Here is a 16772-nt window from a genome sequence, read left to right on the forward strand (position 1 = left end):
CAAGTAACTTACATCTGTCTAGTCTTAGGAGTTTTATTCTTGTTTTGTTTGATTGAATCTGGACAATCCAAAGCTCAATTGTGTTGATTTGTCGTTGATTTTTTTTTTTTTTTTTCTTTTTCTTTTTTTTTTCATTTCATTGTATCTAATTCTAATAAGTTTCGGAGAAATCAAGAAATCCAGTGCTGCATTTCATAATTGTAATTTGTAATTGTAATTTGTTTGATTGAATCTGGACAATCCAAAGCTCAAACCTTCTATTTGAACCTACTAATTCTAACATACCTCCCAACAATAATATTAACAATTCACATAAATAAAATTAAATAATAATAATAATAACAATAAAATTGAATACGCACATTATAATAAGTTGTTTTCCGAAACAATCTCGAACCTCTATTTTCATAACGAATCTTTATAATGTTAATTATTACGTTCTGGGCTATAAGCTCATGAACGTATTGTTGTGACGCTCTTAGCTTATGGCCCAGCGCACACATGTGCTTGTTGATGAACTTGTACCACTACGAACAACAGAGGAACTACTTGAAGCTTTAATATCTAAAAGACCTTTTATTCTCACTAGTTGGGTCAAGGTAACACTTTTCCACTAGTGTACTGCATTTTCCTGTAGTGGATACTTCATATAATGCATTTTCAGTAAGTTCATGATTATTTATGAAAATTGAGTTTAAAAAAACTTTATTCGTTTTCTCAGTTACTTTTATCAACATTATCGACAGAGGAAATATCAACAAAAGAAATTGCAAAAAAGGATATGTTCACATTACTAATTTTTCTTTAAACATCGTAAGAACTATCGATATGTAGTGTTGTTTTGGGAAGAAGCTTCAAATTTGTCGATATGTAATGTTGTTTTGCGTAGCATCTCCATATTTTTCGATGTGTAGTGTTGTTTTATAAAGAAGCTTCAAACTATACAGTTTTTACCAAAATCGGGGTAATTTTGGTAACTACGCTTGAATGTTGTTATGGTCATATTATATTATTCTATTGATAGTCTCATTAGTTTAGGATCCTGTTGATTAGGATTTCTATTTATTTTAGGTTTTATCAGTTTAGGAATCTATGTTATTCCTAATCTAGTTAGGATTAAGATTTCGATAATTTGCCTATATATATGTTTCAATAATTTAATAATAAACTCACTCTAAATCATAAACCTATTAGGTTTATCAAGACTCTTTAACTTTATGCATACTTTTTCTTCTTCCATATTGTCTACGTTCGTCAAGATTATCAAATATGTCTCTCATAACTAGATCCGGGAACCCTAACTGTAACAAATGCCATGCTCGAAAGCTTCAATCCAAATACTAGACAGGATTCGAGATGTTAATCCTATCAATTCAACACTGCCATCCAAACGGAATCAGCTTTTCTTAATCCAAAGCTCGAATCTTAGTTCGGTGCTAATCCTAAACCCGTCCTGAATCCCATAAAACTCATCCATCAAATCAAACGGCCCCTTTGTATTTCCAAGACGTGTCACCCAATCCTCTCGCTATTCTTTCAGTCTATTTATCTTTCAGCAATATACCACTAGTGTTGGGCCCGTGCGGAACTCACGGATATTATTAATTTTATGTGAACTATTTATATTACAATATTAATTATTAAAAAATTATGTAAAAATGATTGATATAAGAAAAGAAATAATAAATAAGTTTTTATAATAAAAAGTTTATTTTATTCTCAATAAATATTAAACTATTCGAATGCATACAAAATTTGGATCTATTATAAAAAAAAAAAAAAAAATGGATCTTATAGTCCCATAATGTATGATATTTTCTATAAAAAAATTTCCTCCTACAATTCTATCCTTCTATAAATATCTTAAGATGATCAAATTACTTAAATATTTATCATCCTATACATTTCTAACCACCCTCCACCACAACTCACCACCAACATCGTCACCACCATCACTTAATTTCCACCACCAACTACACCACAACCAATCGCCTCCACGATCACCAACACCAGCTGCCATCATCATGACCACCACTGGCCACCAACACCACCACCACCACCATTCTCCTGCTAACCATGTCACCACCGCCTGCCAGCACTACCACCAACGCCACACACCACTATATCACCATCTCCTCCTACCTTCGCTCTCACACTATAGCTACCATTATAATCTCCTTGAGTTATTATATTAAGAGTCTTTTAATCAAAATATATTTTTAACTAAAGATTGAATTTTAAAATTATATATATTGTGATGAATATCTCTTGAGTACGGATTTATTTTTTGGGGCCGTGCAAAATGCATCAGTTATAAATGTAATTTGGAATAATTGTTATTCATATAAATTATTATTAAAAATATTTTAAAATATTAAAATTAAATTATTAATTTTTTTTATTTTTTGATTTTTTTTATCGATATGAAGTATGAAGTGGCTTTTTAAACCTATAATTTAATTATTTTCTTATAAAATTTAAATCATACTGTAAAATAAAAAGTATAAAATACATAGCTATATGTAGAGCATCTCCTAAAATCCGTCTAAAAAAGTTAATGGGGTCATATCTTGATTTGAGATTCGTTAATTTCTTAACCCAATCGGACAGAATGTGATAATTTTTAAACTCATATTTTCGGTCGATCTAACCTACTCATTCAATTTAACAACTCTATTTTTAATAATAAAATATCAATATAAATTATATTATTTTTTAACTATCACTATATAATCATTATCACTAATACAATAAAACTGTTAATCCGTTGATACTATCTCTGTCCCTAATTATTTATCGCATTTCATATATATTTTAATTACATAGAAAAGACGATAAACAATAAAAGACAGAGGGAGTATGTAATATGGTATAGATACTTATAACATTTATTTTTGTTAAATGTTTGGCACTTAAACATTAATCACTTCTTCTATCATTTGGTATGTCCCATTATTTTGTGCCGACGTGGCAATTATAACCCTAGTAAATGTTCGAGTCGATTTGGTAAAGAATGTGTCCACGTCTATCATCCAAAATTTAAGAGACCATCCAAAATTTAAGAGACCAATTTGTGAATAAAGTCAAATAATAGATATTAATTTTATTAAATATTACTCCACCAATACCCTCACCACCACGATAAACATCTCTAATTCTCCCGCTAATCAAACCAATATAACTCATATTGTCACCTCATCCGTTCACCCCAAGCCACATCCTCCATGCCGCCTTAATCACGACCTCTTTCCTCCACCACACCATCACCACAAGCAAATGAGATTTCATATCCCCCCACCATGTCAACATATCTCACCTCACCCCAACCCTCCCACTCCTACAAAATTTTCTCTATATGTACGTATCCTCACGTCACTTCACCCCAGCCAACCCTCCCACTCCTTTATCATTGCCATCAACCATTTCTCCATCGCCACCACTGCCCTTCCCACCTTCACCGCCACTACATCGAATCCCCCCACCTCCGAACCAGCTTGCATATTTCTTTTATTAAAGAATGTCTTAATCAAGGGCCACTTTTAAAATTGTTAACGTATTCATTGACTTTTTGTTCACAATTTTTTTCAATATATAGTTTATTCTTTAGATTAAGTTAGAAATCCAAATAAATTTGGATGTCGAGCGATATCAAACTTTTTTCTTTAATACCGTTTCTCATTTAGTATCGACAATAGAATTATTACATAAGTAAAAGTTGATGCATCATCATCAATATCACTAATGAAAGAATTACTCTTTCATTAACTATTTTCAAAAGCTCTAAATGATTATTTTTCTTGGTCAATTTCCTTATATTGGTGAATCGTGATAGATTTGACAATCTTCAATACAAAAATATCTATTCTCAATTGAGTTACTACTTTGTGCTTAATTTATTCAAAACGAATTGAAGAATACTATGAGTTATATTATATATTATCACCAAATCAAATAGTTGTTGCATTTTAAATTTGATTTTTCAATGGGATAATTTCATCATGGGTTCTTAAACCATTCCTTTGAATTGATTATGGAAGCATAATTACTAATGGCACCAATACAAAGAGAAAATAGAAATGAAATCGTTCATTTGAATAATAAAGTTGATCATGGAATATTTTGTTACTTCTTTAGATCATCAAAATGTTGCTTCATCAATCCCAAACAATCATATCAGAGAGACAAAGAATATGTAACATATATAGGGTTAAGTGTTTGTTTGAATTATATTTTTAAATTTCCTACTTAAATATAAAGGCATATAATTTTTTTATTTTTCCCTCAAGTTTATTGGGTATTTTTTACAAGAGATACTAGTATACTACTAGCATTCATTCAAAAGTGGAATCGCAAACAAATCCTTTGTGTGTGGCTACTGCACCAGAAAGGCCATTACTTTGCAAAAATAAACATCTTTGATTTTTAAAAAGTGATTTTCTTGAACCTTTTAAGTATGGCGGTTTATGTTCTTGTGTTGACAGACGAAAAGAAACCAACCAATGGAGAAAATACATTCAAACAAACATGATGTTATACAAATATTTTATCTCTTGTAATTGAGTAATTATAATTGGTCGATACAGTAAAAATGATGCTCCTAAGAGACTGGCGAAGTATCTTTTCCTTCACCAAATATATGTGGAAAAAAAAACATAAAAATAAAGTAGTAGAGTGAAATATGCACAAATATAAAATGCGTACTTACAAAGAATTTGTCTTGTATTTTTTTAAAATGAATTTTTTCTTTCATATTTTACCAAATTATCACACCCAGAATTAATTACATCTAAAATTAATTAAATTATACCTATAATATCTACTTGTGCTAAAATGGAATGTTATTAATATTTTCCAAATTCACTGTATTATCATCCATAATATATAAGGTATCTCTTATTGTAATATATAATTCTAAAATTATTATTAATTAGCATTTTAAATATTCATGGTTACAAAATAAAACATTAATTACTATGTCACATGTCATTTATACATAACGTCGCATGTCGAGCTGTAGTAGACCTCTATACACTATTCCACTTTAATCTCTTTCGTATATAAAAAAGAGACCAACATGACACGTGTTGCCTCTAAATAAAAACACATCAATAATTTGGCAATAATATCCTGCTGTAGGAAAAAATTTATTGGATTTTTAATCATTTAACACTAACGCGTCAGACCTTCTCTATCCTCTAGCGTGATACGCATTATTACGTGTAATTTCACGCGTTCTTCGGTTGCAATTGTTTATCCTTATCGCTGAAGACTTTATCCTTCCTATATATGAAATTAGAAGCAAAATCAGATCTACAAAGATTAGAGAACAAAATCGTTTTAACTTAAATTACTGTAACTTTCAATTTTGAATGATTTAAAATTTTTAGAGCCCGATCTGCTTTAGAGAGAGAAAGAAAAGTGTGAGGTTGTTTTCTGCCATTTATATGTGTTTACAGTTTTGTCGAGATCTGACATGAGTTTTTTTTAAGGAGTCGTGAAAAGATTCTGTATCATGAAGGTCGGAGTATGGCCGGCGGTGGCAATTTCAGTGAGTTTTTTTAAGAAAAACAATGAATCTGTGACACTGCGTGGAGATGACCGACGATTTTGATTCCACGTTCTTAAATGGACGATTTGGATTTGAGGTTTTGGAAAAGAATTTTGGTTCGTATTTTGAGATGCTGATAAGTAGAAAATTCAATATTTTAACTTGTAATTGGATTATTTCAAGGAATCTTTGATAAAGCATGTGAGCTAATACACAATATTGCATTCCATGCTGGATTATTTTAGCTTTAATTGTATTATTTTAAGGAATCAACTGTGTTTTTTTCTAATTTATTCATGAATTGTACAATTTTAGCCCGATATAGACTATGTTAAGGAATCTTTGATGCTGGATTTAGTATTGTGTTATTTTTCTTCAATTAATAATAAAATATACTTAAATGGTTGGATAGAACAGAAAATATATACAGACAATTTTCGTCCTAGCCACTATTGCCGATTGCAGATATGTTATCTATGAAGTTTCCATAATCAATTAGTTCTAGGATAAAGTTAGAATAATTTGGAATCTGCAAAGCTGGTTGGTGGAGGTGTTTCCAAACTTGCCTCTAACTTTGGTTCTTACATTTATAATCCCATCTAGACGTGGTCGGTTTGGTTCGGATTAGAGTCGGAACCGATCGGGTCCGGTTCGAAAAATTTGAACCGGTCTTGTCCGATTCTTTTCTTGAACCTGGTGGGTTGGTCAACGAACCGACCCTGACCGTTCAACGGATACACGTGTCATTGGCTCGCCACGTGGCACTCCACGATGGGTCCATGTGTCGTCCATGTCAGGTCTAAGCCATCAAATTTTGCCATGTGTCGTCCATACCAGGTCCACGTCATCTGTCTGTGCCACGTGTCACACAATTATTGGTCCACATCATCATATTTTGCCACGAATGTCGGGTCCGGGTTGAAAATTTTGAAGCGGCCTTGAAAAGATTTCTGACGGGTCCGGATTGATTTTCGGTCGGTCCGAGTTTGTTCGGTCTGATTCGGGTCCGATTCAACCTTGAACCGTGACCATATCTAACCCCATCATCATTCTTTTATACATCCATTCCAACAAAACAAACAATCTCATATTAAAAGAAAAAAATGTGAAAAAATTAGAACAAAACTGTAACGTCTAACGCCAACACGAACATCGACCCAAAAAATTACAATAAGACACACTCGCTTGCGCGACGCGCGAGCACTTACCACTAATATATATAAAGATAAAAGACTATTAAAGTGTTATCTTTCTAACCAATTTTTTTTTTTGTCCATTATCTCTATTCTTTAGAAAGTAATATTAGTGCATCATTTTCTTTTTCTTTTGTTTCGATCTATTTTTCAGCAATACAATAATATTAGAACATATAATTTAAATATTGATATAAAGTAAGATAAAATGTCATTACGAATTGAATTAGAAGTTTAGAATATTGGATGTTAAAAAAAATTAGAATTTTAATATATTGATATATGCCCAAAATTTTTAAATATTTTACCTTCATAAAAATCCAATTAATAATAAATACAGTGTAAGTCGACGATATTAATTTTTTTAATGTTAAGTAAACCATATTAAGGTACCAACTACATTTTCACTTTAAATTTTACGAAATATTATATCCGGCAACTCTTAAGAGTATTTTTTTTATAAGTCTCTTCCATAAGTCTCAATTTATATCATATAAACACCACATAGATAAAAAAAGAAAAAAAATAATTTTCAAAAAATTGAGATTAAATAGTCCATTGCATTAATTTATATTTTTAATTTATGTTTTGAAGTCCAAACATTAATTAAATATTTATAAATAAGATTGAAAAAATAAATGATTGATAGTGTAAGATGTTGTCTTATATTTTATTAATGAAAAAGAGTATAAAGTAAACTAAAATAAAATATTGGATTGATGAGAGAGATCTATAGAAATAGGGATTGAGAAAGAAAATATTGGGATTTCGGATGCCACGTCAGAATCCTAAAATTTTGCTTCACTGTAATTTTGGTCTTAATTCTTATGACATGTACACCTGCAAAAAAATAGCAAAACTTTCTCTTCTCAATTGAAAGAATATACTCCTCTTTTAATCGATTACGTTAAGCAATCATATCCTTTCATTGTTCAAAATTGTTAGGGACACCACAATCCGTTAAATCATTTTACGTGACATATTGATAATTTTACGCGACATATCGGACGAATCTTAATATAATACGTATATCCATTTTCAAATATGAGATTACATTATAAGAAAAGAAAAAATGAGTCATTCCTCGTCATTTCAAAATTAAACTGCATTCTCATAATATGGAATCTTGTGTTTGTCTTTAACTTTGTTTTCACAGCAGCATCCCCTGTGTTTCACTAGGATCTGCGCACAAAAAGACACATCAGCTCAGCAAGCATTTTGATAATAATAAAATAATAAAAACAACTTGGTCAAACACCTCACTCTAATATGGGTATAGGCTAAGATTCTCTGAGCTCATATTTGATTTTTGATATAAAATGAAATCTTTGTCGCTCATCTGTATTCTTCTTCTTCTTCTTCTTCTTCGTTAATAAACTTTGAAAGTTTAGTGAGAGAAAGTTTGAATTTTGAACTGCTGATGTGATATATAGTACCGGTCGTTGACAAAAAATGGTCAGAATTTGAAAAGCATCTTGGAGATTAAATTTGAAGTCTTTTTAGCTATCTGGTGACGTATGAAAGAATTAGTTTTTCAAGGTGATTATTCTCTTTTTCTCAACGCCTTTTTTTTTTCTTTCTTTTTTTGCTATTTCTTTTTCAATTTAGGTTTTGTTGTTCAGGGAAATGGTACTTTTGGTTTGAATAAAAAGGAGTATTTTGATGCTCAGAGAGTTGTCTGCATTGAAGCCTTTTATATTGTTGTATTCTTGTGTGAACTTAGGTTGTGTTGTGCTTGTTGTCCTATGAGAATGTTGTTCTTGTTTGTATACTATTTCGTTGGGTTTTGAATATAGACACAGACTCAGAAAGACATGTCATTGTTGTTGATGTCAGTAGTGGAAAAAAAATAATAAAGAGGACCACTTAGATCTGCCTTTGAATTATTTGTTCTTTAGCTTTCAGCAACAAACATCATCATTGCTCAAAATATAGAATCTTTTTGTTTTTGTTTAGCAAAGCAGAATTCCTTTTTCAACAATTCTTTTGAAGATTAGCTACACACTCTGAAATCAAGCAGTATGTTCTCTCATTATCCTTAAATTTAAAACACTTTTGGGTGTGCTTTGAAAAAGTGTATGCTTATTTGTGTATGCAATTTGAGTGCCCTTTTCTCTTCCATTACTAAAGGGGATACCTTTTTATTGAATTATTGTTATCTCATCTTCCCACACGTGGTACTTTTGATGGGAACAATCAATCTCATCAGGATGCCATTACTTTCATAAGCTGCAAAATCTAATTGATTGTGCCATGATCATCATGCTTTTACGTCATTAGGTTGCCATTCACTTATTCTCAAATCATCTTAAATTGAGTTTAATATGGGATATGAGTCGATTTTGACCCCACGAATGATCTTGCTTTAGCTCTGTTTGGTTGTACTGAAAGTGACTGGTAGATGTGCATTCATTGAGTCTCTTTGTCCTTATTATCTGCTCACAGGTAGCACAGTGTTTTCTTTTCAATTCAAGCCTCATTTTTTCAACTTATACTCACATTTCCCTATTTAACTTTCTGAGAACAATTCTCGTAAATAATGGTTGAAGCAAATCTGCAGGATTTGTGAAGTTTCTTTCCATAGTGGACTTAGATATGAAAAGCGATTTGGATTGATTCCAGGACTGCACTTTACATAATAAAAGCCAAATAACTCAGTCATGTGTGACTCGCTGGAGATGCAGTCTGCCTCAAGCCAGTATGGGTGCATACTTTTTCTTCTTTTCATATATTTTTCCACATATGGCGTTCAATGTTGGGTTCTCTCTAATTTTCTGCAGAAGTGAATCTATCCATGGATGCTTGCAGTATGGAGCGAATAACTCTAATTTAGAAGCCCAATCAGTAAACAGAAATTATGTGCAGAGAGATAAATCATTAGTAGAGGTTCGTTCGCCTATTTTTGCTTTGAATATACTGTGATTTTTGGATTGATTACCTCAGACCTGAATATCCATGGATGTTTTTTTTAGTTTGCTCTCTCCTTTAATCATTCCTTATTCGTAATTTCATTCATTTTCTTGTGGGCTTCAGATAAAATTTTCTATTGACAGTGAATATTTCATGATCTATATAGGTGACTCCTTTTAGTAAAGCTGCAGAATATCCTGGGCTCTGTGTTACAAGCAGTACTAGTACTAGTTCATGTCCATACAGATTTGAACTTGAGAAAGATGTAAGCTTCACTCATCCAAAACAGTTCATTTCCATGTCTCCATTGTAGCTGAAAGTTTATTTCAGAAACTGATTTTCTAAACTGTTCATTTCCATGCTTCCATGGTCATTTTTGTCGCTCTGAAGTTAATTTTCACAAACTGCGTGTGCTGATTCAGAGATAGGGCTGTTTTACTTTTATGCATATACTCTGAGTTGAATACTGTCTAGTTAGTCACCTTGCTATAACTTGGCTATCGGAGTATAATTTAGAGTGAAAACTAAAGACATGAATTTGTTTGTGGCAGAAAATTTATAACATCCAGTGAGAGCCTAAAATTTGAAAGGCTTCTTTTTCCATAATCATTATCACAGTTGATATCTATTCTATTGTCTTCCTTTGCGATAACTATAATCTTTTTGTGCCTTTTGTTGTCTTTAATTCTGTAACAGGTGCAGAGATTACAACTACAGCTGAGAGAAGAAATGGAACTACATGCTATTCTACAAAATGCTATAGAGAAAAATGCCATGAAATTGTCTAGTCCATCTTGCCTCCCACACCATGTATGTTACCTCTTTTGAATTTTTCTTTGCAATGAAGCAAGTTCAATGAAATGTTAGAGAAACAAGTTTAATCTAATCCTTGCGCAAAAAACTTCAAGATCAAAGAAGGTAGCGATAGTATTTCATCGACTATTTCACTCTCGGTATGAGGGAAACAACGGGTTGGGAAGTGTGAAACTGAATACCTTAAGTTCCTAGAGGTGTCTGGATTTCTAGGGAAGTGTTAAGAAAGCACTTGTATGTATTTCAGGGCGTCATGTGAAAAAAGTCGAGTTTATAAATATAATGCTTATATTGTATACTTGGTTTGAGAATTCTGAAGGAAAAGGCTTCCTATACAATTTCAGCTTCATCATGAAAGTTCATTTTTTTTTTCTATTTTTACAGGCAGGGGAACTTCTGTCTAATATTTCAGTACTGGAGGTTACAATTTCAAGACTTGAGCAAGAGATGGTTTCTTTGCATTTCCAGCTCAGTCAAGAAAGAAACGAACGGAGGTTAGTTGAATATCGTTTGAAGCATTCTTCATCTCTAAGATGTTCACAACACCCTGAGCGTAAACATGAAACCACCTTTGATAATGCATGCCGAGAGCGAAGAGATCAACCAGCAGAAAGTAGTGGTGACTCTTTTCCAGAGTCGGTGATGGAGGTAATTACGTAGTTTAACCTGGGAACATCTTTTTTGATATTGTTGATCAGTTCCTAAAAGTTATAGTTGGAAATCCTACACATGTTGAGTGTTGAGAATTGTGATATCAAATTATGTAGCTCCTCATAATACTACTTGTTACTTTTCATGTATCCTTCGCCATTTTCTAAATACACTGACTATTCTGTAAATTGTTTTATATTTAACATTTGATACTTGGCATCAGTTTGCAGTTGATTCAGCTGAACGTCTGCATGAGAAGATAATGTACGAGGGGGGAGACTCCAAATGCTACCAAACTGTTGAGTTCAAGAAGCTTCCTAGAGGAATGGCCTCAAAAGGGTTATGGGATAATCCTAATCAACTATCTGAAGAGATGGTAAGATGCATGAAAAGTATTTTCATGTCACTTGCAGATTCTGCAGTTCCATCCAAATCATCTGTCCCGGAGAGCCATAGCTCGTTGTCCGTGTCGCCCCGAGGCCATCTTTCTAGTTCCTCATGGTGGTCATCATCAGAACGCTTGATGATTTCGTCATGGGTGCAGAGCCCACAAGTCGACGTACAGAATAACTCTGATGTTTTGGCCACAGAAAACACCTTTGATCCTTACAGAGTTCGTGGAAAGTTAAGTTGGGAAGACATCGGCACTTACGGATTGGCGATGGAAGTTTCTTGGATGTCAGTTGGGAAACAACAAATAGATTATGCTTCAGGGGCATTAAGAAGGTTCAGGTGATATATTTAAACCCTTCCATGTTCATTCTCTTTCTATATACGTAAAGAAGATTGGTTGGTTGTAATGCATGGATTCCTTAAAAAAGAAATATACAAATGTGCTGTTCTGCCACAAAGTGTTTTTTGCTTTAATTATTGGTTGTCATGTATTTACATTGAAATGTACTCGCATCTTCTTCTAGAACTCGATCTTGTTTAAACCATCAAGTTTGGCAACCTTTTGTTGTTCATTGGATTGATTATTGCATTTCTTAGCTACTATTTTACTGCCCTCTAAATATAAATACTGATAAACTATTCTCATATTTGGAGAACAGAAGTTTGGTGGAGCAACTGGCTAAAGTGAACCCTATCCACTTAAGCTGCAATGAGAAGCTTGCATTTTGGATCAACTTATATAATGCGCTTATAATGCATGTGGGTATCTCATCATTGCGAATATGGAATTATGCGCTTAAGGAATTCAAATATATGTTACCAGCAATCACGTTTCCAGGAAAATATAACCACTTTTTCTTTTGTTCTTGACAGGCTTACTTAGCATATGGAGTTCCAAAAAGTGACTTGAAACTTTTCTCTTTGATGCAAAAGGTATCTGCATTATTCCTTTTCGACACGTTTATCGATTTTCTTGACGCATTTGAATTTAAGCAGAGTGCGCAAATTAATCATTGCTGGTTTGATTTAAAAAATTAGGAAACTTGTAAACTTGACTAAGCTTCTTTTCTAGGCAGCATACACAGTTGGGGGCAATTCTTTCAGTGCCGCTGCAATCGAGTACGTCATTCTGAAGATGAAGCCGCCAATGCACAGGCCACAAATAGTAAGCACCCACTTGAATATTATAACTCCGTCTTAAAATACATGTACTTTATTTCAATTTCTTTTAATCAGAAGATGAATATTATCATCAGGCTTTGCTTCTTGCCCTCCAAAAGCTCAAAGTTTTGGACGAGCAACGGAAGTCTGGTATTGACACGTGTGAACCCCTTGTAGCTTTTGCTCTTAGCTCCGGAATGTATTCATCACCTGCGGTACTTTTCTTCTTCTTCCTTGGGATGATATATTTGAATTAAAATCTGATATTAGCCATCACGTTTAATACCTCAGAATTTAATCGAAAAAGATCTTATGTGCACTTGGTGCAAGACATCCTTCTTTATACACTCTAATCAGAGAAGAGGTTTGTAAAATTCAGGTAAGGATCTACACAGCAAAGAATATAAGAGAAGAGCTTCTAGAAGCACAACGTGATTTCATTCGAGCATCAGTTGGGGTTAGTTCGAAAGGGAAGCTATTGGTGCCGAAAATGTTGCATTGCTACGCTAAAGGCTTTGTGGACGACTCAAACCTGGCAGTATGGATATCGCATTATCTTCCAGCCAATCAAGCTGCATTTGTTGAGCAATGCATATCAACGAGGAGAAGACAGAGCCTCCTTGGTTCGCGTAATTGCGGAATTCTAACGTTCGATACACACTTCCGTTTTCTTTTTCTTCCCGAGAAAATGTCTCTTCCATAATGCTCGTTTACTTTTGTAACACCTCAGTCTTGGGCAGTGAGTACAAGTCAAGGTCACTGTCATCTGTGTATCTCAATAATAAGGTCACAATCAATCATCTGTAATAAGTAGTTGATTCAGTTCTTAGCTACCAGCTCTGAGTAAATAAAAACACAAGTATAAAACTTTTTCTTTGCTTAGATCAGTTAGAGGAAAAGTAACGGCTAAGGACTGCCAAATTACTCCTTGTTGGTTCTAGTTGTAATCCAATTTGGATTATAAAATCAATTTTCCTTGGTGAGATGAGACCATTCAAGTCAAATGGCTTTTACTTTTACTATTTCACCATTCTAGTTGACCTTCTTATCATGATGTTAATATAAATATATTTAAAGATATAAATTTTGATAAATTTAAGAAACATTAATTATGTTTATCTATTATATCTTCATATGTACCCATTTCATCAGTCTCTTCATGCATTTGATTATTAGTTGCAATTTTAACGGTTTTTAGTCTCTACAATCATAATTATGTTGAAAAATGAGCTTATATAGTGTTTTCCTTATTTACGTGAAATCACAAATATTAACATTTATTTTGAGACGAAGAAAGTAGTATCTTTTGAAGTGTATATATAATCTAATAAAAGGCTAGAGCAAGTAGATGGATCAGTTTACATAGTGGCGAGTCGACCAACACTACACTACGAGTACTAACTAGTTCATCCTCCAAAGATGATCTTTTAACAAAATACACATCTACATATATTGGTTTCGAGTTCCAATCTAGAGCTACATTTTCACACTACTGTTGATCCAAAAAGTGCCATCCAGAAAGTTGCATTTTCACTTGGCTCAGAGGCACAACAAAAGTATTTTCATCATCATTCTTCTGGTGTTTCTTCAGGCTGCAGCTCGTCTTAACCGTCGGCCGCGGTTGCGATCTGATGCTAACCCAAGAACGAGAAGCCTCGGTTTTGTTTCGGGGGACGGCGGGTTGTTCATCATCTTGTTCTTCTTGTTCGTGTCAGGATTATGGCCACAGTTCACTAGAGAACGAGGATCCAGCTCGTAAGATCCTTTAGGGACGCCATCTTTTGCCTTACTGATTACTCGAGATGATGGAATTCGGTGTGAAAATCGGTAGAGCTCAGTCTCTGGAACAATGAGCTGATTCTCGAGGCCAGTTTGCTGAAACAGGCAAACAAAACCTTCAACTTTGTGCAGAAAAGTAATTCCAATGCCAAGATTGCCGACATAATCTGAAGAAACCATCACATATTCAAATTGGTAGGATGATGGTTTACGCTTCCTTGATTTACAGCATTTAATATAAGAATCCTTAAAGAGTGCCCAAGTCTCTCCCTTCCTAGGATATAGGAAATAAGAATATCCATAGCTTGAGAATTCCATCTGATGGGAGAAAGTTAAACGATCTTCTGTTATTCTGAACTCCCCCTCGACAAACTGGCCACATCCGATAGGTAATTCCGCGTCCATTTTTCCTTGGTCACGAGGATTGGCCACTAGCAAAGCTAATTCAAGCTTAAACTGCCAAGGTGAAAAGATTAGTCTCTTCACCCGAGCATAGAATCTTGGCATGCCATCTACATTATCATACATAGCCCAAACCTGATTAGCAGCAAAACAGTTTTCAGCTCTATCCTTGTCAAACTTACTGAATTGTGGATCAGGATAGCTGCTGATATTTTTATGCATTGCAGTTTTCAATTCTGCAGGCTCCTCTGCGAGATTTTTCCCTTTCTCCTCTCTTGCGTCGGAATCTTTGCCATTGCAATCTGAGCTGACAGCCTTGCCTTTGTTTCTTGCATTTACGGAGGTCTCAGGATGTCCACTCCCGATGACTGAACATGATTTCTTCATTTCATCTTCCACCAAACTTCTAATCTTGGAATCGTAAGCAGCCCGTTTTGATGAATCCAAAAGGAAACAACTTGCTTCTTGAATCCACTTAAAAGCTGCCTCAGCTTTAGAAATCTTACTCTTGTCGGGATGAACTAAAAGTGCGAGCTTCCTAAACTGCTTCTTAAGGATATCATCATTTGCGAATTGTTCAGCCTGGAGAATCCCATACCAGTCCATTTCTGTTCCCATCAACTTGGTCTCCGCAAAGTAATGAATGTGGCAGACTGCCTACCAATCGTGAAACATCCTCGAGATCGGGATAGAGCTTCTGAGCCTTAAGAGCAACCTTCCGAGCACCTTCGTAGTCGCCACTTTCCAGTTTAACTAATGCAATTTGTTTTGCGTGTAACGCTTCTTCTTTATTGCATTCCATTACTGGCCAACACAGAAACCTTTAAATTATCATAAATGGCAAACCCCTTTCCTTAAATCATACTCCCTCCGTCTCAAAATACACTATGGAAACATCGTGTGAGACGGAGGTTGTAATGATATCGAATTGAAAACAGCTCATGATTAAATTTCGACACAATTTTTTCTTAAAAAAGAAAAAGACCCAAAGTGAACTAAACTAGAACATCAGTCCGAAATCCACAGACAATCAAAGTCTTTTGACACTGAATAAAGTGACACAATAAATTAACAGAACAACAAGCCCTAATAACACACCACAACGTTGAGCTTAAAAATTGACATAAATTGAAACCCCATTTCTTAAAAAAGAAGACCCAGCAACTAAACATGAACATTATTACTGGCAGAATAGAAAAAGACAAGAATTTGACTGAATAAGGTAAACCAAAATCACAACTTACTAGTTAGTTAGTCAATTCAGCCACTGGATCGAGCTTACTAGAAGTTCACTGTAAGAATGAAAATTACGCAGGTGAGGTGAGTCAGAATGACCAAGGAAAGTGAAAACAAGCACAAACTTTTCAACTTCCTCATAAAAAGATATTTTAAGTTCAGAGCTCCCTGTGTTGTAAAAATCACGTTCAGAGGTCCCCGTAGTGAAAAAGTGAGTCGTAACTCACTATATGTTAAGAAAAAAGTTGATCTCTGTGTTAATTTTCCATCTGTTTCTTAATGTGTCAACCACGTGGCTAATGTCGTGCTGATGTGGCTTATTTTGTAGCTGATTTGAGATGGAGAGAGTATTTTTGTTTTGTATGATATAATTAAATAGATATAGTGAGGATATTTTTGACAAAACAAATATTATTTAATAAATTATGCATGATGTTTTGTTCAATCTGTAAACGTTATAATCAAAAAATCCGGAAACGTTAAGCAATATTTTTTGACAAAAATATCTATTAATTACATCATGTCACGTTAATCAAAATATCATGTATCTTATAGAGGTAGTAGTTAGTTATCGACAACACTAAAGATACACAGCACACCACAGAGGCAAAAAGACTAAAATACCTTTAACTTATAAAGATTATGATCAGTCGAGAGATATTTTAGTCAATTCGTAATCATAGTGT

General features: G+C 33.8%; 2 protein-coding genes across 2 annotated transcripts; one reads left to right on the forward strand and one right to left on the reverse strand.

Moving 5' to 3' along the window:
* Positions 1-8010: 8010 nt before the first annotated feature.
* Positions 8011-13372, forward strand: LOC139884795 (uncharacterized). The gene is made up of 12 exons (XM_071868776.1): positions 8011-8014; positions 8350-8503; positions 9522-9627; positions 9818-9916; positions 10348-10461; positions 10849-11112; positions 11339-11847; positions 12168-12267; positions 12382-12441; positions 12581-12673; positions 12765-12884; positions 13049-13372. The coding sequence occupies exons 1-12, from the start codon at positions 8011-8013 to the stop codon at positions 13370-13372; spliced, it is 1947 nt and encodes a 648-aa protein (XP_071724877.1).
* An 884-nt stretch (positions 13373-14256) lies between these two features.
* LOC139884796 (uncharacterized) lies at positions 14257-15652 on the reverse strand. Its single transcript, XM_071868777.1, has 2 exons — positions 15512-15652; positions 14257-15432 (listed from the first exon to the last, which is right to left on the reverse strand). The coding sequence occupies exons 1-2, from the start codon at positions 15650-15652 to the stop codon at positions 14257-14259; spliced, it is 1317 nt and encodes a 438-aa protein (XP_071724878.1).
* Between the last annotated feature and the right edge of the window lie 1120 nt (positions 15653-16772).

This window comes from Rutidosis leptorrhynchoides, unplaced genomic scaffold (assembly GCF_046630445.1).
Source record: "Rutidosis leptorrhynchoides isolate AG116_Rl617_1_P2 unplaced genomic scaffold, CSIRO_AGI_Rlap_v1 contig602, whole genome shotgun sequence".
NCBI classification, from domain to species: domain Eukaryota; kingdom Viridiplantae; phylum Streptophyta; class Magnoliopsida; order Asterales; family Asteraceae; genus Rutidosis; species Rutidosis leptorrhynchoides.

Excerpts from the sequence above, each read along its gene's own strand:
- LOC139884796 (XM_071868777.1), bottom strand. The coding sequence starts at position 15,652 with ATGGAATGCAATAAAGAAGAAGCGTTACACGCAAAACAAATTGCATTA. Across the intron at positions 15,433-15,511 it reads TCGAGGATGTTTCACGATTG|GCTGAACAATTCGCAAATGA; the intron begins GTAGGCAGTCTG and ends GGGATTCTCCAG.
- LOC139884795 (XM_071868776.1), top strand. Across the intron at positions 11,848-12,167 it reads GGGGCATTAAGAAGGTTCAG|AAGTTTGGTGGAGCAACTGG; the intron begins GTGATATATTTA and ends TTTGGAGAACAG. Across the intron at positions 12,885-13,048 it reads GAATGTATTCATCACCTGCG|GTAAGGATCTACACAGCAAA; the intron begins GTACTTTTCTTC and ends TGTAAAATTCAG.